We start from the raw sequence: 20,929 nt of genomic DNA on the forward strand, positions 1-20,929 counted from the left end.
GCAGTTCCATTTTCTCTAAATTTTGTGTGTCTTCATTAGCTTTGTGATTTTTTTTCCCAGTTTTCAAGGGATTGAATGTGAAATAAAAGAACTGCTGAAAATGTAGGCCACTCAGTTAGATGCAGAGTTTAAGTTACCACAGCCATGTAGAGTATTTATCTGTTCTGAGTAGTCCCAGAGCTGCAGTGAAAATTCACTCACAGAAGCAACATAGCTTTTGTCAATGGAGCTGCTAATGTGCATCCTTCTAGCTTGTGACAGATGTGAGGTCATGCTACTGAAATTTTCCTTCTAAACCAATATAATTCACTCTGTTACATCTGATGCTGGCCAAAAGTGTGCACAGACTGTTTCCTCAGCAGAGGCGATTAATAACTGTGAACATGTGTTAAGGTGACTGTCGGAGCTCTGAAATGACCTTTTAGAGTTAATTGGTAGATTAAAGCTGTATTTTTTCTTTTGTTCTCAAACAGATAGCTGGATTGAAAATGATAACCTGTCTGTGGACAAGAATGTGGATGAGCAGGCTGACAGCAGCAGCATCAGGAGCAGGGGGAGCCTGCATTCCACAGCCAGTGGGGAGCACAAGGGTCTGCCCATGCCCCGGCTCCAGCCCTTCTCCCCGGGCCAGGTCTTCAACAGCAGCACAGGGATGCAAATCCTGGTCATTCCCAGCAAGGACGACCACGTTCTGGAGGTCAACGTCACGTGACAGCTCGGAGTGGAGACCAGGAACCCGTTAGGAACTGGATATGAAAGCACTTTATGGGATAATGACCTGCTCAGTCTTCATTGCAACATTAACTCCAAGGAGACCTGTGGCACTCGGCGTGTACTGGCCATGGAAGCACCAGACAATTGTATCAATTTAAATGTACAGTGAGGCTTGTGTCAGCTAGTTTATATTGCCACTTTAGTATGTTTTGTGTCAGCTATTGGGTTTTCTTCCTGCAGTCACATCCCTGCATCACAACAACCAACACAGGGCAACAAAAAGCAAAAAATCCAAATCTTTGGACCACTTCTTTATTTTTGTTGGGCAGCTGAGAGATTTGTTTCATGCTTCCTACACATTTTAGAATGTAGAATTGGATGATGTAATTATCCAAATCTTGAATTTTTATGTAATAATTTACAGACTTTTCCACACATGTGCCAGAAACATAACAGAACATACAACAACACATTCACTGTTCTAACAGTTGCTTTTCTGGTTTGCTTTTATTTTGTTTGTTTGATCATTGTTAATTCCTGCCATTGCAATTTTATATTAAACTTCCATCATTTGCATTCTTAGATGCATGGAAGAGCTACTGCTATAAACAATCTTAACTGAACAAAATTCCTTAATTTTCTGAGGCTTTCACCTTCACAGAGTAGACACTGTGATGTCACATATTATATGATTTTTGTTTTTAGGGTGGGCTTTGGGTTATCCTCTTGCATATTTCTTACCAAAGAAAGATATTGATAGAATTTAATAATAAATTATTTGGCTTATTGAGTTCCCAGATTAATTTCTTTTATTACCATTTCCAAGTGGCTTGGTTTGCTGCCCCAATTTTTAAGTTGGGGCAAAAATTTCAGTATGATGTGATACTTGAACAGTCAACCTTTCATCATAAAGGCTTAGTGTAATTATTACTGATTAGAGGCCAGACTTGAGCATTCATGATGAAAGAAGGAGGTTGGTTTGATACAGGAAAGCTTGCAGATGTAGAATAATCGTGAAGCAAAGTTAAAACATGTAACTTAAAGAATTTCATTATTTATATCTGAAATGTAAATACAAAAAATGTAAAAAAAAAAAAAGTGTAATTTTTGTGAATGTTGCAAATTCACCTGTGACTGGAAAAATTACAACTTCTTCTGATGTCCTGCTTCTGATATTGAAACTTGTGCATTTAATGTGAAAAATGACCTTTTCTACTTGCAGATCTATAATGGTGCGTTGTCAACAGACTCCACAGAGGAAACAGTCCCATGTCAATACTTGTCAGCAAAACTAAAGTGAGGAGCTGCTCATTAGACAAACTCATTGTTATTATTTTCTTTTCTTCTGCTAAATTACAAAGAGGAAATAAAAAACAAACTCTCTTTCCAAAAAAAAACCACAAATAAGTTGAAAAATGAATAGACACTCTGCACTGGTCTAAACATTTTACTTTAATTTTATTTTTTATTTAAAAATTCTAATTAGATGTATAAAGTAGACCTGCTAGCTGAAAATGCTCTTATTATGCATCTTCTTTCTGTGAAGGAATGCCCTTTCTCTGTGGAAATCATGCCATTTTATTCTGGATAAAACCCAAAGCATCATTTCGTGTGAATGACTGCTGGGATTCTTTGACTGGAAAAGGTAACAAGCTAGTGACTTTGACACTGCAGGTATTATTAATTCCATTTTCATGGTTTGCTATTAAATCATTTTTCACATTGTTCTGTAATATACTGTTAGATTAAACACATTGTACTAAGATTGTTTAATGAAATTGTAAGCGTTACAGTTCTAAATATACATGTTTTAAAAAGAAATCAATTTCTCTGCTGCTGTGAGTTCTGTTTGGTCTGGAGGAGTGATTGCTTCATCTGCTTTAACCACAGCTGCTTTTGTCTGCAAAAAACAGATTTGTTACCTGGTGTGCAATTACACACTTGAGGGAGACATTGGTTATATATTTATTTCAGAGTTGCAGCCTCTGGAGCCTCCACAGTATTCCTGAAGTCTCCAAAGTATTCCACAAATCCAGCACACCCCTCCAGACTTTTCCTGCTGTTATTTATACACAGAAATTCAGTGTTGGCAACCTCCCAGGTACAGCCCCTCTATTATGAATGGTTAATAATTTCCACACAAATTGTGTAATCCCAGCTGATTTCCATGCATCCTCCAGGGAACGGTCATCACCTGGGCAGGCTCTTTTTGCCCTGTAGGTCTGACTTTTAGTATAACAATAAGTTGTTTGTATTATTATTAATATTACTATTATTACTATTATTACTATTACTATATAATCGGTTTATAGGATACCTGGACCTCTTTTGCCAAGTTAGCAACACGTACATAAGACATACATTCATATCTTGATTTATGGCATCCTTAAAGCTTGTTAGTTCCAGGACATCCATAACTAAGGGATGCTGCTCTCTGTACCGCTGATTAATTCTCCTTCCTTGCTGATTAGCCTTAGAAGTATACAAAGATCAATCATCAAATAACATCCTGACTTAAGTTAATTTTGACATATTCCACATTTTGCAGCACTAACACGTGTGAGTGATTATCCAAGGACCCAGCTGAAGGAGCATAGACAGTAAGGATTTAATGGATTGCTATGCCTCAAACACCAATAACCATTCAAAAGGGAAATACGAAGGTAGGGCAGCATCTTTCTGCTGCCAGTTTTGCTCTTCAGGTCCATGGTGGGCACACAACCCCCAGTGCAGGTGCAGAAGTGGGGTCATGGAGCAGGCAAGACCAAGAGAGGGTGACTGGGACCACCAAGGACCCCAGAGCAGCCCGTGACACCTTCTGGAAGTCCCCCTCAGCAGGTGGTGTGCCCCAGTCTTGTATCAGACATGAAGAATTCCCTCCCTGGGGAGGGATTTGGGTGTTCCAATGCCAATCTGAATGTACATAACACAAGGAAATTTTTGTTCTGTGGGCCCCCATCCCCAAAGGATCGAGACTGTGACCATCTCCCTGACCAAGGACCATGGAAATGACAACACTCAAGTCTCATCGCTAGATTCATGGGTGTTGTTATGTTTCCACTATCTACTCTTACCCGTTCCTTCCCTTTCTTTATTTTCCTTAAGTATTTTCTTCATGACACTTTCACACTTCTCTCGTGTAGAACCAAACTGGCTACCACCATCCTTTCCACTGCCATAAAACTGCTTTAAAATAAACCTCTCACGTCTATGCACTGGGCATTCAGCGTTGTTCCACTCTTATTACAGAATCATGGAATTGTCAGGGTTGGAGTGACCTCTGGAGATCACCCGGTCCATCCCCCTGCCAAGGCAGGGTCACCCAGAGCAGTGACACAGAACACATCCAGGTGGGTCTGGGATGTCTCCAGAGAGGGAGACTCCACACCCTCCCTGGGCAGCTGTTCCAGAGCTCTGCCACCCTCAACATAAAGAAATTCTTCCTCAACGTCAGCTCTTTGTGTTTTATTTTAGGGCCACTGCTCCTCGTCCTGATGCTGGCCACCACTGAAAAGAGTCTGGCACCACCCTCTGACACCCGCCTGGGATATATTTATATGGATTCATGAGATCTCTCAGCCCTCTCTTCTCCAGATTAAACAGGCTCAGCTCTCACATTCACTCCGAGGCATTTACTAAAAAGTATAAATACCGTAATATATTTACTAAAAAGAGCTAGAGCTCCCCCGCCTCGTGGCGGGTATTGGAGGGACCGGCGGCGGCGGCGGGCCCGTGGCTGAGGAAGGAAGGGGACACAGAGCGGTGCCACAGCCCGGGAGTGGCAGCCAGTCGCAGCCCTCCCCCTCCTTTGCCGTCCCTCCCCCTTCCCCTCCCTCTCTCTTCCCTCCCTTCCGCCGCTCCTGCCCCTTTCCCCGGCGCATGTGTGGATCGCAGCCCGCCCCTCGGCGCCGCGGTTCCGCGGCCGCGCTCCCCACGTGTGGCCGCCATGCGCTTCGCGTACCGGGTGAGCGCAGCCCCCGATCCCCAGCACGATCCCCATTGTCATCTCCCCCGATCCCCATCTCCCCAGCCCCTCTAACCCTGCCCTTTCCTGCCCCCGCAGTTCTCCGGCCTGCTGGGCACCGTGTACCGCCGCGGCAACCTCAGCTTCACCCCCGATGGCAACTCCCTGCTCAGCCCCGTCGGCAACAGGATCTCCCTCTTCGACCTCAAGAAGTGAGAGAGCGGCGAGGGGCGGGGAAGGGCCTGGCGCTGCCAGCGCGGGGGCTCTGGGGGGAATAAAGCTCTGAGGAGGTTGTGGAGCCCGACCCATGGGGCTCTCTGGGATGCTCGGCCTGCCAAAATATCCTGGAAAGCGTCTGCTTTAACATTAAAAGGCAGAAGCCTGCCTGGTGGAGTACCTGTCACGGTGTTATGCAGGTACACCCATGAGCAGAATAGCAGAGGAATTACATATAGGTGTATTTCAGAGAGAGAAAAAAAAAAAAAAAAAGGGAAGAAGTAGATTTGTGTTTGTTTGAGTTGTATGGTTTCTTTGTGTGCTTTTGTACGTAACAAAAATTAGAGCATCGTCAGCCTTTCCTGTGTGCCAGAGTTGTGATCGATGCTGGCTGTGCCTGGTTCCAGTCAGGAGCCTGTCCCTTATGTAGAATTACAGACCGAGCTGGACTGGAAGGATCACCGAGTCCCAACTCCTGGCCCTGCGCAGAACAACCCACCCAGCTGGTGTTCATGGGATTGTGGCAGCTAAACAAAGTTGTGGGAGTTTTACATTAAATTTTGTCCGTGGTCTTAACAAAGGTATCAAGCCATATTTCATTGATGCTGAAGAAGTTCCTCCTAAATCCCTGTCCCCATTTTACTGTTCTGTGTTTTTGTTGCAGTAACAAGTGTGAGACGTTGCCGTTGGCTACACGGCTCAATATTGTGTGCGTGGGGCTCTCTCCAGATGGAAGCCTTGCCATTCTAATTGATGAAGGTACCTGCACAGAGACATCTGTTTTGTAAAAGAATTCAGTAAAAATGCAGCTTTGACAGGAGGAAATATGTATTGCTAGGTGTTCAACCTTAGCACAAATTAGAAGTGGTCTGCTTTAAAAATTACATTAGAATTTTTGGGGAAGGTATCTTAATTTACAGAACTCTAAAAATAACTTGTTAACAGAATTTGGATATTGTCTCATCATTTGGACTGTTTTTTAAAAAATTTTAATAATATTAAGCACACTGTCTTGAAAACTTTTCCCCCCTCCTCTTTAAGAAAAGAAGTTTTGCTAGGGTTATGATTTCTTTGGGAAGGCAGTTATTCTCATGATCCTTTTTTTCTGCCCTTACAGAGGGAGCGGCCTTGCTTGTGAGTTTGATTGGGAAATGTGTGATACATCAGTTTTATTTTCACAAGCCAGTTCACAGTGTCAGCTTTTCCCCTGATGGCAAGTAAGTAAAGAGTGCGTGCTTTAGAACAAACCAGCAGGAATTGCCCCATAAACTAGTTGTGATTATGAAGACATCCTAACCAGTCTGGGGATGTGTCCTATTCATGAGTGAGGGGAGATTTTGAGCTGATCAGGGTCACTTTGTAAAATTGAGAGGGGAAGAAAAGAAGGAAAGCAAAGCCTTGGAAGTAGAATATCCTAGTTTGAGTGTTTGAACTTTTCCTTCTGTGTTGAGGCTTTGAGAATAACAATTTCATTATTCAACCTCAGTGATTCTTCCTGATGGTTTTCTCTTTTATAATGCTTAAGTTGGGGGATAATATCAGTCTGTAAATACTTTGTTTTTCATTCAAGAGCAATCCATTTTTATTGTTCCAGTAGTGCAGGAGCCTCTTTATTATTGTATTGTTTCATTGTATTGCAGTCTGTACTGAACAGTTGTTTGCTTTATCAGCTTTGTCTGCAGTTATGTCTTTTTCCCTCCCTTACGCCAGGAAATTTGTGGTTACAAAAGACAGTCTTGCTTACCTGTACCATGCTCCTGGGAAGAAAAGAGAATTTAATGCATTTGTTCTGGACAAAACCTACTATGGCCCATATGATGAAACAACTTGTATTGACTGGACTGATGATTCCAAGTGAGTTGTTAAACTGAAGCACTGTTTACTTGCACATGTTGATATGTTAATGCACGTTACAGTCCCATTTTCCTTCCTCTGAAGTACTGTACTAGCTTTAAAAATTCTGTCTTTAATTAAAAAATATAATTAGGCAGACCAGAAAGTAAAAAAAAATGCATGTATTGGGAATCAACAGTGGATTCTTACTTGAAAGTGCATAGTAATTTATAAAAGGAACATATCTTAGGAATGTGAGCAGGGTTGACGTTTTGAATGTGTTTTATCCCCTTCTACCTCTGCTCCAGTCACCAATCACAGTTTACAACACTTGTTTAATAAAATTAAAGTGGTGCCTGGTGGATTTGAGCTCAGAACATTCTCTGCCCAGGGAGGAGTTTCGCAGTCCAGTGTTCTAATTGGAATTGCCTTTTCTTTTGCAGATGCTTTGCAGTGGGGAGCAAGGACATGTCTACGTGGGTGTTTGGAGCAGAACGATGGGCAAACTTGATCTACTACTCTCTTGGAGGCCATAAGGATGTCATAGTAGCCTGCTTTTTTGAAGAGAACAGCCTAGATGTATGTATAATCACACAACACACTTGAATTGTAGTATTAAAATAGTGAAAACAGAACCTTACTTGTAGGTGACTATTTTGACAATATCTCAGAATTTAGAAAATACTGAAGTGTCTCTTGATTGCTCTGTCATAATTATGTATTTAAATTTGCTTCCCCAAAACATTATAGCTTTAAATATGAAAAAATAATTTAGATTAGCTCTAATGCTAACTGATAATGAAGTTGCCTTTAGTCCTTGCAAAATTTTTCTGGGGGCAGGCAAATAATTCACCAGTTCTCAGGACAAGTAAAACTTCCAGGTCAAAGCACCTTGGATTCTATCGTGAGAATAGAATGCACACTTGCAAACCCTTCTGCAAGTCCATATTCATATTTTTGAAAGCACAGAGAATAGGTATTGGGCAGTATAATTTGTGTGTTTGTATTCTAGCTGTACACAATTAGCCAGGATGCAGCTCTGTGTGTGTGGCAGTGTGACACTGAGCTGGATGGCTTGAAGCCCATGCCCCCTAAAGAGGCAGCAAAGGAAAAGAAGGCAGCAGAAGATGATGAAGAGCTGCTTGAAGAGCCAAAGGGTGAAGAAATTCATGGGAAAGCTGATCCAAGTGAACAAGAGACTAGAAATAAAGTTAAATATTCACGTGTTGCGAAGTAAGTGGTTTTCAGTTATCAAAAATCCAAGTTGTAATGGGGATTTATTGTACTGGTTTTTTTTGTTTTGTTTTTTTTTTTTTTTTTTTTTTTTTGTTTTTTTTGTTTTTTTTGGTTTTTTTTTTTTTGATCTGTTATAATTTACTCAAAGCAGTATAAAACTGTCCAGGATTTAGACATTTACTGCAGATCCCATTTTAAGTAGTTCTGGTAGAACTCCTGTCTATCTTACCTTGGATTATATGATGGGCACTACCTTTCACTTTCAGAATAACAAGTGTAATTTTAACAATATTAGAAATACTGGCTGGTGGTGTGCTGTTGTCTGTAACTCAGAAATTGTAGATGGGATATTTACTACAGTACCCAATCTAAGTCTTGAGGTTTTGGTTTCTTGCAGAAGGGGTTGATTGACTTCAGGAGATGGCATAAAGGTGGCTCATCAGCCTCTTTGCTGAGCTGCTTGGAGATGCAGCTCTAACAACACCCTGTTCTTCAACATTCACCTTTTTTTCTTCTTTCTTGGGTGCCAGGTATTTTTTCAATAAAGAGGGAGATTTTAATAACCTGACAGCTGCAGCCTATCACAAGAAGACACACCTTTTAGTCACTGGTTTTGCCTCTGGAGTCTTTCACCTCCATGAGCTTCCAGATTTCAATCTGATCCACTCCTTGAGGTGAGGTATGGGGTTGTCACTATATTTGGTTTGGTTTTTTGGGAGAAGTGAATAGGTTTTTTGTGTGGGTTTCATGTTTTTTTGATTGAGAACACAAGCAATGATGGATAAATAAAAAGAGCACAAAAATCTTAAAACATGACTGTCTAATACTGTAATTTCTGGAAAGTCAGAACCATAAATTTATGTAATAAATACCATAAAATTCCACTCCTTATTCTGGAAAAATGAGGTCTGAATAAGAAAACTACTCAGGAGTTTCTGGTTGTTGGCTAGACTTCTTTAACTCTGTCCATTTTAATATTTTCAGTTTCTGTATAGAAAATATTAGCTGGAAAGTTCTGCATATGTAAAATCATCTGTAAAATGTGTCTAAGTTGAGAAATCAAATAATATTCTTTTCCATAACTGTAGGATGCCAGCTAAACAGTTTCCATGTACAAAAAAAAACCCCTGTTTTATTTTCTTAAACTTGAGGAGCTTTACTCTGTGGGATCTTTGGGATGCAGATACTCAGCCTTCATTCTGAATAAGGAATGTTTGATGGTTTGGAGTGGAACAAAGGAATGAACTTAGTGGTTTTTGGTGTTACAGTGGCACAGAAGTTCAGTAAAACAATCAAACAACTTGCTTGATCAGCGTTAATAAATATTAGGCTTGAAGTTTTAACACACAAGTTTGTTTATTGGTTAATTCTCTTACTTCAGCATTTCAGACCAAAGGATAGCTTCTATCTCTATTAACTGCACTGGTGACTGGATTGCCTTTGGATGTTCAGGTTTGTCAGGTTTTTTTGGTGTGTATTCATGGGAAAAATGAGGAATGTGGTAGACATGAGGCCCAAATTCCCCTTGCTAGTTTTGACTCCAGATGTTAAATAATTGATAGTCTCATATCTGTGGTGTCAAAGTATAGTAAAAAAAAAAAAATCACTGATTAATCTCTCACAGAATTCTGATGATTCAGGAAAGTATTTTGCTGATACAGGAAAAAAAGCATATTTTATACAGGAAAGTTCTTAACAGAGTTAGGGACACCCCAGATCCCTTGTAGTTAATTTCTGCTTTCATTCTGGGCTGTTCTCTCTCCCTTTGCCCTGTGTTGCCAATGGCATTTTACAAACCTGCCTGGATATTCTCAGCATTCCTAGCCTGTCCATAATGGTTTGCATGAAACCCAAAATTTTACTTTTATATGCAGCCCTGCTTTTCTTTCCAGCTCATTTATCAGCTGGTTGATAGCATTGCTGTTGTAGTATTAAAAACATTATTCCAAGTAACAGCTCGCGGAGGAATTTTTGGGGCAATTGCCTCGAAGTTATAAAAGGAAAAAGCTCTTATTAGACTGAAAGATGTGGAATTCAACCTGTCTGCATCAACCTTTTATGTTTTTTTTTGATACTGCCTGCCAGTGTGTGTTTTGTGGCTTGCATTTGCAGGCTCATGGTGTTGATGGCTGTGGTTAATCCTGCTGTGCTCACAGGTCTGGGTCAGCTCCTGGTGTGGGAATGGCAGAGCGAGTCCTACGTGCTGAAGCAGCAGGGCCATTTCAACAGCATGGTTTCCTTGGCATATTCTCCAGATGGACAGTACATAGTAACTGGAGGGGAGGATGGCAAAGTAAGGGAGGCAATATTGCTGGAATGTGAACTTTTAATAATGTACTAAGCAGCTTGACTTTCCATTTGATGTAGAAAGCTCTGTTACTGTAATTGGTACATACATTTTTTATTATAAAATCATAATTTTTTATCCTCTCTTTCCTTAAATGTTTTGATTTTTCTCTCTAGAGTATATATATTTTGCTTTGTTATTACCTGTGGCTGCAAATTGCATGACTTATGCTTTCTAGGAGGTGATTTTTTAATTTTTACAGGTCCAGTCACCATAAATGCAAAAGTAACTAATTTATCAATGTTAATTTATTTATGGTCCCATGATATCTTGGGATGAATGAACTTCAGCCACCCAATTTCTTGCCCTTTTAATAATTGTTTTTTGATATGAAATTAATTTGTAATGATTTATGCAAGTGCAATTTTTTTGTTCAAGTGTGCCATTCCAGAAGCTTGTTATTTAAAAGATAAATTAACTTCTCACGGATGACTTGCATTGAAATGACAGGCTGTGTGTACAGGTACTTTTATTTTAAAAGGTGTTTTTCCACAATGTCTTGACACATAAATGGGACAACAGTAGTAGCTGATGTCCTATCAAAACTTTTAAATGTCAGAGAAAGATATGTCACTTTCTGCTATTCAGGATGAAAATTGGCCAAAACCAAGAAGTCTCAAACTGCAGAAAACTAAATGCATAACATTTTTGTTCAGTAAAAAAAACCAAAAAAACCCAACTGGAATATCATCTCAGCTGTGCCTTCTGTAATGGCTTTAGAGTTGGTTTTGAATTTGACACCAGTCTTATTTGACGGTATGAGCTTGGGAGCTCAAGATGCTCACCAAGTGTTACTTTCCTTTATTAACTTTGTTTGTGTCCATCTCCAGTTAGATTTTTATGTTGCAAATATGTCTTAAGAGTTTTAATGATTAGCTGTGGCCTCTTGACTGCTATTACTGAAAGTCTTTTATTCTGTTGCAGAGTTCTAGAATTAGGTTTTCTTTACTCTGCTGCTGCCTTACCCTTATTTTCTCTCTTTACTGATGATGAAGATTCTAAGAAGTCTTTCCTTGTCTGTCCTGCAGGTGAAAGTGTGGAACACTTCAAGCAGCTTTTGTTTTGTCACCTTTACAGAACACAACAGTGGTGTAACTGCTGTAACTTTCACTTCCACTGGTTATGTTGTTCTGAGTGCTTCCCTCGATGGAACAGTACGTGCCTTTGATCTGCACAGGTAACTCTTCGCCTGAAAGCTTTCATGTCTCATTTAGTACTCAGCTTTCACACTCCCCCCAAAATACAGCAAATTGCTGATTGCTTGTTTGAAGTCTCATAAAAGTGAGCAGCACTGCCTTACTGGTTTTTGGCTCAGCCTTTGATTTAAATTTAGATAGTAATTAGGAATGCTCTTACTCCATCCAGTTTCTGTGAAGAAAATTCTGGAAGAACTTTCCTCAGAGAAGCTGGAAGTCCAGGAAAATCATTGTCTGGCTTTACTCGGAATGGGGAGAAGGCACTTGCCTAACGCTTTCCATGATACAATACAGCTGTGCACAGAACTGGGTGTGTAAACAAGCCCATGTTTCTAAAAAATTGACACCTGCTATTTAATAGAAGAAAGCTTCTCAGAGTATTTCTGTCTCCTATTTCTGCAGAGTTTTTTCATACTTCTTTTGAATCTTGCAATCATGCTGAGGCATCACATCTAATTTTATAAAAACAATATTTTTTTCTGTACATAGCTTAGAGGTCTTTAGAAAACAAATGAACTCCTTTTGTAAATAAACTTGTTAAACACACATTTAAATCTACATAAAATGTTCTCATAATTTCTTTTCACCTCTTCACCAGGTACCGGAATTTCCGTACCTTCACGTCTCCACGACCAAGTCAGTTCTCCTGTTTAGCTGTGGACTCCAGTGGTGAGATTGTGGCAGCTGGTTCCCAGGATTCCTTTGAAATATTCATCTGGTCAATGCAGAGTGGGAGGCTGCTGGATGTAAGGACCCAGAGCATTGGGAGGGCTTGAATTTAATGCTTTGTGGACTGTGGTGATACTCAGCAACTTTGGGATTAGTCAGGGGGGTTTCAATACAACATGAAGTGTTTTGTTATATTTATATTCAAAAACTGGAGCTATACTATGTTGCTCTCAGCCTTTTTTTTTTATTTATTGCATGGAGCTCACCCTGAATTTACATGGGAAATAGTTTTTAAAATTTTTGAGTAATGAGCTCTTTCTAGTGATGAAGTAGCACCAGTATTGCTGAGCTAACACATGGGCACGAGAATGTTTCCCTTGTTCAGAGATGTTCTTTTCGATGTATTTTCTGCAGGTAATGAAGAAATTGTAGTTGTTGTATTAAAACTGATACAGATTTCATGAAGGGTTTTGCTGGAGCAGAGCAGGGACATGATTTTTCAATTATTTTTTCAATTCTTAAGCATTCCTGTACATCTTGTCCACGTAGAAGAGCTCAGTGATTCACGTATTTAATTTGGCCCAGCCATAGAATACAGATCACTTCAGTAACTCAGGATATACTTGGCTGGACCTCCAGAGTTTTGAGTGTTGTTTCTTCCCTTGATTTTTTTTTTTGAGGAGTAGGAACTCCATGAAATGAAAATCTCTGTTACTTTTATTTTTGTTTTTATTCTGAAGTGTTGCCAGCTGCAGGAGATACTAATTCTCAGAGTAATGACTTGTTTTTTCACAATTGGTCTGATTGTTTTGAAAGGAGGGAGGAAAATGGCACACTGCATTCCTAAAGTGTGTGCATAGGAGTGGTTGTAGGTGCCTATATAGTGGTAGCACTTCAGGGAATTTTTTTAAAATTTGTGAAAATAAAAAGTTGAGAATCATTGGTGTGTATCATGCCCTGTGTCCAAAAGTGACCTCAAATGTGTGTGGACAAGTCAGGCATGGTTTATTGTCTGTATCTGGAGTTTACTGAATGCAGACTACACAGATGTCAGCTTCTTTCACCTAATTTCAGGTTATTTTTTTCTTCTCCTTTTAGGTCTTAGCAGGTCACGAGGGTCCCATCAGCAGCTTGTCCTTTAATCCAATGAAGTGTGTTCTAGCCAGTGCCTCTTGGGATAAGACTGTAAAATTATGGGATATGTTAGACAGCTGGAGAACTAAGGAGACGTTTATAATAAACTCAGATGGTAATTTTTGTTTCATTTCTCATCTTTTATCAAATACAAAAATACTATGTAAAATGTGTTAATAACAACAGAACATGTCAAATACAGACTCATACATGGAATTGGAAGTCAGAAGTTCAGATACTTCAGTCTTGTGCTTGATTAACAGTGCAATAAATACTTTAATTCTAGCTCAGCTTTATAATTAGCTAAACATTTGTATGTTATCCACAGGAAAAAGTACAGTCATACTTTCTACTCTTAAACTTTTTCTAATAGCTGAGATAAGATCCTAGAAAAATTAAGGGTATTTTCTTAGAAAAGCATCTGACTGCATTTTTAATTGTTATTAAATTCTTTGCAGTTCTTGTTGTTGCCTTCCGTCCTGATGGCAAGGAGCTCGCAGTTGCTGCTTTGAATGGCCAGATAACATTTTGGGATCATGAAAATGCAGTGCAGACTGGCTCCATTGAGGGCAGGCACGATCTGCAGATGGGGAGGAAGGAGCTGGATAAAATAACTGCCAAGCAGGCAGCCAAGGGCAAGTACGTCTGGGGGGCTGCAGTGACAAGAGGGTGCCGCGCTGGGTTACTTGTGAGTGGTTTTTCCATTTGTTTTCTACATTGCAGAGTACATCTGCTGTTCAGATACTTCTGATTCTGTTGCTGGATTTTAAAAGCCTGCCTGACATCTAGATGCCTCCCTTTTGTAGTTGGCTGTGTTCTCTCACTGGTCAGCATCATTCTGAGCACGTGTTCTTTCTCATCAGTTAGGAGCTTGGGTTGCCAACATAATATTAATCTTCTGAGGCCAAGGTGTTAATTTGCTATGGGTGAGGCTTTTAAGTAGATATCTTCCTACAGAAATACTAGTATACAGACATTAGTATGTAGAAACTATTACATTTTTAAAAGAAGGTAATTAAAGTATGTGGTTTATTACTTGTTGCATGTGAAGTAATGTTTAAAATCAAGTTGAATTTGTGTGCTCTCAGGAATTATATCAGGGAAATGTTTTATTCTTCTCTTTCCTCCCCCCCACCTTTTTTTTACCATATTGCTTCCAGTCAAAACAAATAAAAGAAACAGTAACTTTTTAGAAAAAAGCAATATTTTTTGCTGGCGATCTCTCAGCCATGTCTTTCAAACATGCCATGGCATTGGTTTTTTTGTAGCTCTTCTGACTGTTTTTTAGTGTCTTGCATGATGTAGTTGAGAGCCCATTGACTGAGCTGTGACTCAGATTCAGAAGTATGGAAGTATTTTAAAAAATTGTTGAAGTTCTAAATTGTCTGTGATTCATAGTAAAGCACCAAATGCTTTGTAGTAAATGTGTATGTGAAGTACATACCATGTGAATGAAGATCTCCACTTTTCCCATGGAGTAGTTATTTTGTGAGTCTTCACATTGTACTCATGTCTTTTAGCTCAGATGTAGCATGAAATTAAACTGCTTTCTCTTTTTCTTTACCAGATCTTTTACAACTCTGTGCTATTCAGCAGATGGTCAGTCTATTCTGGCAGGTGGATTGTCAAAATTTGTCTGTATATATAATGTCAAGGAACAGATTCTTATGAAAAAATTCGAAATTTCGTGCAACCATTCTTTAGATGCAATGGAGGTATGTGAGCACAGGAGTCTTTTTTAATTTCTTCACCCCCCCAAGACTTTCTTTTGATATAACTTCTCACTAAGAGTGAGTCATGAATGTTTTTTCAAGAATGGGTTTATTTTGTGCAGGAGAGGGGGAAGGAAATATTCCTCTTGGAACAGAATTAATTCCAGATTTGTAGTGTGCTTGTGTTGAATGGGCAGAACTCTCAAGCATACTAAGTTAGTTGGCACTAGACTTAAAATGGAAGTGAAAATTTAAATTACCAACATTTTGTACTAAGCTAACTCCCCAGGTGTCAGTTTGTGTTAGCAAAGAAATGAAGGAATTTTTTTTGTGGACACAGAACAACATCACTGACCTTTATAGACTCTGTTTCTGTATATTGCCAAATGCCAAATTAAATTCCTTCAGAAGTAAAGTGAATGATGAAAAACATCAGAAGGAAAAAAATTCCAGTAACCCTTTTCACTGTCCCTTTACCAGGAAGAATGATTACTGTTCATGTCAGGCTGTATCTCACTGTGGTTCCAAGTATCCTTCTTTGTCAGCAGTGGTTTATGAGCTGGTATAGCTCAACATCTGGCTTGAAAGAAAGTGAACAAGCTGAAACAGAATCCTGGAGGGGATGGGTATTTAGAAAAGGGGACCAGGGAGGTCCCTAAAATCTCACTTACATTGTGAAGTCCCTAAAATCTCATTTGCATTGTTCTGGCCACACAGCCCTTGCATTAGCACGGTGCAGTTATGGAACCTGCAGAGCAGAAAGAGTAGGGCTGCAGCTGAGGAAGCAAACAGTGCATCTCTAGAGTAGAACAAAGTTATAATAATGTGAAAGCACAGAGCTCTGCTGTTTGAGGAGAGATTCAGTGCAGTGAATGGAACTTGCATGCTTTTCCAGGAGTACTTAGATCGGAGAAAAATGACTGAATTTGGCAGCATGGCTCTGATTGATGAAGGCGGTGGAGGTGACGAAGGTGTTGCCATCCCTCTTCCTGGAGTAAAAAGAGGTATGGCTTTGGCTTTGCTCTCTTGTTTCTACTTTTATGTGCATCAGAACCTTTGACACAGATAAGAAGGGTTTGACTTGTTTAACTCAGTTTTAAAATCAGGATTACAAAATGTGGTCCCACCACTTAAGCTGTAGGATCTCTTGGAAATGGACTGTGCCTTCCTTACCTAGTCTTTAATTCTGTCAGGTTTTACCATGCTGCACATTATTTAATGGTAATAGTAAACACAGCCAGGGTTGATTACTAGACTGTGAACTTGTGGTGAATCTGTTAAATCACTTCCAAATTTCTCTTTTAGGTGACATGAGCTATCGACACTTTAAACCGGAAATAAGAGTGACTTGTGTGAGATTCTGTCCTACGGGTTAGTATCAACAGTTAATTTAGGATTTTTTATTATTATTATTATTCCATTTAAAACATGGGAAAGAATAGAGTACTGGAGGATTATCATTACTCTTCTGTTTCCATTCTATAACACCCCTCTTTGTTGTTAAAGATTGTTATTTCTCTTCTAGGACGAAGCTGGGCAGCCACCACCACAGAGGGTCTCCTGCTCTATTCTCTGGACTCTGGGCTAATTTTTGATCCTTTTGAGCTGGATATTGATGTCACACCCAGCAATATCCACAAAACACTGAGTCAGAAGGAATACACTACTGCTATTGTCATGGCCTTCAAGCTGAATGAAAAGAAATTAATTCAGGAGGTGATAGAGGCTGTCCCTAGCAGTGAAGGTGAGTGGATCTGCCATGAAACTGGGCTGAGCTAGCTGTAAACAGACATGTGTGAGCCAAGGTAAGTTGAGGTGTAAAGGGAGACTTTTTAGTGTTAATTTATGTTTTAATTTTACCCTTCTACTTCATGCTCATTCAGTGACTTCTCAGCATGGAATTTGATCAGGCCTAGACGTGCAGGCAGAGTTTTTGGATGTCATTTCTCAGAAGCAGCTGATGTTGGAGGGGCACATCACGTTTAACCTGAGTTAGCACTGTGCCTGTGTGATGAAGACCATTAACCAGTAGCAAGGATGTAATCAGCAGTTTGAGGAAAGTGATGAATCTTGTCTGTTGAGCACTTGTGGCACCACATCAGGGGTACTGTGCCTGGTTCTGGGACTGACAGCACAAGAAAAGACATTGATAGTGCAGAACACCTGGTGGAGAGCTTAGAAAATGACTGCAAGGCCAGAGTACAAGTGAGGAGAGACTGTTGTAATCCCCTGTTAACAGAATGATTATGTGCCTGTTTCTTAAGCAAACGCTGTTTTTGAGAATGGATTATATATAATGAGATCATTTAGTTATATATGAGATTATTTTGCATGCTTCCAAATAGTGTTTCTTTGTGCTGTGCTGTTGCTAACAGCATTCAGACACGTCGTGTGTGGGCAGGTGACTTTGCTGTCTTTTCAAGTATCACTGCCTCTGATTGTTGTGCATAACTAGTTCCACTGAATACAGAAATTTGGGTGAAGTCAGGAGCAGCAACAATAAAGTCTGTTACTTTAGAAAAGAGGAGAAAAGGGTGGAAGTAAAAATTCTGAAGGAAAGCTGCTGGGGAGAGTTCTCTGCTAGGAGGAAGAACTTGGAGAGGGAGGAGTTAATTTCTTGCTTTTAAATACAGCAGTGTTTGGAAGGTTCAGAGGAGGAGCATTTGTCCCCTGAGAGATTGTGGTACTGTACCCTGAAATACAGCACTAAATATCCACCACTTGCCAAAATGCTGCTTTCTTCTCCTTCCCCCTGTGCTTTCCTGTGGTCTCTTTCATAGTAACTCACTCTCTTGAATGTTCATGGGCTTTTTTTCCTTTTTGCACAGTTGATGTTGTCTGCTCATCACTGCCAGACCTGTATGTGGAGAAGTTACTGGAGTTCCTGGCCTCTGCATTTGAGACCTCTTGTCACTTGGAGTTTTATCTTATTTGGGCTCAGAAGTTGCTTATGCTGCATGGACAGAAGCTGAAAACAAGGTGAGATCTCATGAAAGTCAAAATATTAACATTAAAAACGTGTTGGTTTAAGGCTTTTACTTAACATATACTAACATTCTAGATAATGTATACACTACAATTAGAACACTTCAGTTTTACAGCTTCTGTATGATAAAAGTTACACTTTAGACTTGATCTTAAATGCCTAAAAAGATTCTAAAAAGTATGTGTGACAGAATTGAAATATGTTACTGGATTTGTGAAGATACATTGCAGAAACATTTTTTCAAATACAACAGATAAAACTTGCTTGAGTTGCTTAGGCAATAAATGCATAATGATTTCAAGAGTGGTAGTAAGATTTTGGCAATTGTGTTTTTAAACAATTATGAATCTTAAATGTAACTGAAAGGTGATGTGCAGGTATTGATTGCATTTTTACAGACTTAGTTTGTTATTATAGCTAGTAGTACTCTGCCTTCCTACAGAGTGCTTCAGAACTACACAGGCCTGGTCTGTGAATTACATTCAGCCCACCCCTAATATGGAATTTTTAGACTTCTAGGAACAAAACCAGGCAAATTTACAAATTTTGAATGGGCCAAGTGAGAGGTAATCTGAGAAGGAGTCCTGCAATTTAAAAAAAACTGCATTGTGTAACTCTTCCCTTGCTTCAACATGGGTATTAATGTTTTAGTTACTGAAATGACTGGAACAAAATCTCTCCTTTTGTTCCTGCTGAAGTAGAAGAGAACAATTTAAAACAAACTCCCCCTTGTTCAGAAGGTCTTGTAGTATCTGAAAGGAACTGTCATTGCTGCAGCAAGCAGAATTAGCTCTTCAAGATGCAGTTGGACATTAGTAAAAATATTTCTCACAATATATTACCTGAATTGAGTGTAATCATTGTGGCCAGAGTCAAAAGCAGAGAGCTTTTGTTTCTGTAGGATTATCTTAAAAAGTTGGCATTGAAGTTGTATGCTTGTTAGAGTCTTGAGAAAATAGAAGAGTTTTAGATTTCCATATGTAAGCATGACCTGCACTGCAAATTGCATGTTTTCTCCATCCAAGGTCAGTGAAGCTGCTCCCTGTGATTCAGTTCCTTCAGAAGAGCATCCAGCGTCACTTCGAAGATGTTTCAAAACTGTATGTATTGTTACATTTGAAAGTCCAGATCAAAAACCTGGAGTGATGTGGGGAATTACAGTGTGCTGTTAAAACTTTTGAGACAGTCTTCTTTTAGAGTTGTTTTTATCTTAGGAGGAAAACAACATTTTCCTGTTCATTTTTACAGCTGTGAGTGGAACATCTACAACATCAAATACGCCTTGGCCATATCACAGCAGCGGGGCATGAAACGTCCGGCTGAGGAAACACCAGGAGATGAAGAAGAATTGGATTCTGACAGTGATTATCTTATGCAAGAAGCTCATAAGAATAATTTGAGTTCCTAATTAGTCCTTGTGAGAGGGAGAAAACCTCAGACAGTATTTTATGCAGTGGTATTCACTGAGAATGAGTGGCCCTCATAGTGGCATCAGTTCCTAACAGTGTGATGGAGTTCCTTGGGAGGTAGTGATGGAAATGTAGGATATGCCATGGATAGCACTTTGCCTATTTCCTGTGCCATTTGGTTGTAAACTTGACAGCATTGATTTCTTGATTAACTGATTTTTTTTTAATAATTCCTGATTTCAAGTAAGAAAACAAAAAGTGTTCTTAGGGAAATTAGAAGTACAGCTGGAAGAAGTTTATTCTTCATTAAAAATGCCTTGCACATTAAGTGTTGTGAATTTTATAGTGCAGGCTTATCCTACACTGGGATCTGAATTTTAAAAAGGATAAAAAAAATTCTTAATTGGAAATGTACTGGTCTAAACTTGTTTTAAATGTTGTTTTACTTGGATTTAATATGTACATATTCGTGGAACACAGTTTTCTTAGTTCTGTAACCTCCAAACATGATGAGATTTCAATAATGAGGAGAAATGAGGACCCATAGCAGTAGCTGTTGGAGAAAATTTACAGGGCTTTACAACTTGTGTTGAGGTTTGATTGACAGCCTTGAGATACTATAGTAAAAATGTGTTTGGACATTACCAACTCAATAATGTAACTTAAACTGTAAGAATGTGTTACAAATGTCATGGTTTGTTGGGGGTCTTTTGGGCTTTTTTAATTCTTGCTTTTTTGATGAAAACCCTTTATTGTCTTTTTTAAAATGTTGTTTATTAACACATTAAAACCTGAACCTTTTGATTCCCTCTGTTTTTGTGAATTGATGAGAGAACTGGCTGGTAAGAGCGGGGAATACAAAGAATTGGGTCTGTCCTTGTAATACTTTCAAGCCACATGCTGAAAGGGCTTTGTTAATGAAGATACTGCAAATATTACCAATGATTCAGAATTGATTTTCTCAGCATATTCTGCTCTTCTGGATTTGTTTTCTGGTCACTTTTCACTGTTGGAAAAGAGGAGAGGTATAAATATTAAAGGTAACTGCAAAGAGGTCTCCCCTCAGTCTCCTCCAGACTGAACAAGACCAAGTGCTCTCCACGTAGCTTCTCCTCAAGGCCTTCACCATCTTCACTGCCCTCCTCTGGACACTCTCTGATAGTTTAATACCTTTCTTTTCAGCCTTTCATTCCCCAGTCTCTGTACATCCAGGATTGTCCCATCCCAGGAGCAGAGTCCAGCACTTGTCCAATGTTCAACTTCAAACAGATGGTGATGGCCCATCTGTCTCATTCATCAGCGTCTCTCTGCAGGTCCTCCGTGCCCTCCAGGGACCCAAAAACTCCTCCCAGTTTTGTACCGTCTGCCAACTTGCTTATTTGTCCTCTTAATTTCCGCACCGTTATCTTTTTACCCTCAGTCCCCTTCCCACCGCTGCCATTCCCGATAAACGAGGGTCGGGAAGGGAACAAGGGCCCGCGGGTCCCGGCCCTGAGGTGGCCCCTCCCCGCCT

The 20,929-nt window shown here is 39.7% G+C and overlaps 2 protein-coding genes across 4 annotated transcripts in view; both read left to right on the forward strand.

The window, feature by feature from the left end:
• TRAPPC10 (trafficking protein particle complex subunit 10) overlaps positions 1 to 2,535 on the forward strand; it is a 37,311-nt gene extending 34,776 nt beyond the window's left edge. For all 3 annotated transcript variants that reach the window (XM_068179676.1, XM_068179678.1, XM_068179677.1), the window contains exon 23: positions 474 to 2,535. In XM_068179676.1, coding sequence (XP_068035777.1) covers positions 474 to 712 — 239 coding nt within the window. In that variant the 3' untranslated portion in view covers positions 713 to 2,535. The remainder of the gene's footprint in view (positions 1 to 473) is intronic.
• Positions 2,536 to 4,642: 2,107 nt separating this feature from the next.
• On the forward strand, positions 4,643 to 19,562 carry PWP2 (PWP2 small subunit processome component). The gene is made up of 21 exons (XM_068179679.1): positions 4,643 to 4,678; positions 4,778 to 4,890; positions 5,559 to 5,653; positions 6,012 to 6,111; positions 6,605 to 6,748; positions 7,171 to 7,306; positions 7,740 to 7,960; positions 8,494 to 8,637; positions 9,345 to 9,415; positions 10,120 to 10,256; positions 11,339 to 11,487; positions 12,105 to 12,252; positions 13,274 to 13,424; positions 13,768 to 13,948; positions 14,877 to 15,024; positions 15,917 to 16,025; positions 16,327 to 16,392; positions 16,547 to 16,765; positions 17,850 to 18,000; positions 19,033 to 19,107; positions 19,256 to 19,562. The coding sequence occupies exons 1-21, from the start codon at positions 4,661 to 4,663 to the stop codon at positions 19,413 to 19,415; spliced, it is 2,736 nt and encodes a 911-aa protein (XP_068035780.1). The 5' UTR covers positions 4,643 to 4,660; the 3' UTR covers positions 19,416 to 19,562.
• The last annotated feature ends 1,367 nt before the right edge of the window (positions 19,563 to 20,929 follow it).

Source organism: Anomalospiza imberbis, chromosome 2, assembly GCF_031753505.1.
Source record: "Anomalospiza imberbis isolate Cuckoo-Finch-1a 21T00152 chromosome 2, ASM3175350v1, whole genome shotgun sequence".
In the NCBI taxonomy this organism is placed as follows: domain Eukaryota; kingdom Metazoa; phylum Chordata; class Aves; order Passeriformes; family Viduidae; genus Anomalospiza; species Anomalospiza imberbis.

What these genes read in the sequence shown, in the direction of transcription:
- PWP2 (XM_068179679.1), top strand. An exon ending in CGTGCCTTTGATCTGCACAG is followed by an intron (nt 11,488 to 12,104) that starts GTAACTCTTCGC and finishes CCTCTTCACCAG; the next exon opens with GTACCGGAATTTCCGTACCT. An exon ending in TGTGAGATTCTGTCCTACGG is followed by an intron (nt 16,393 to 16,546) that starts GTTAGTATCAAC and finishes TTTCTCTTCTAG; the next exon opens with GACGAAGCTGGGCAGCCACC.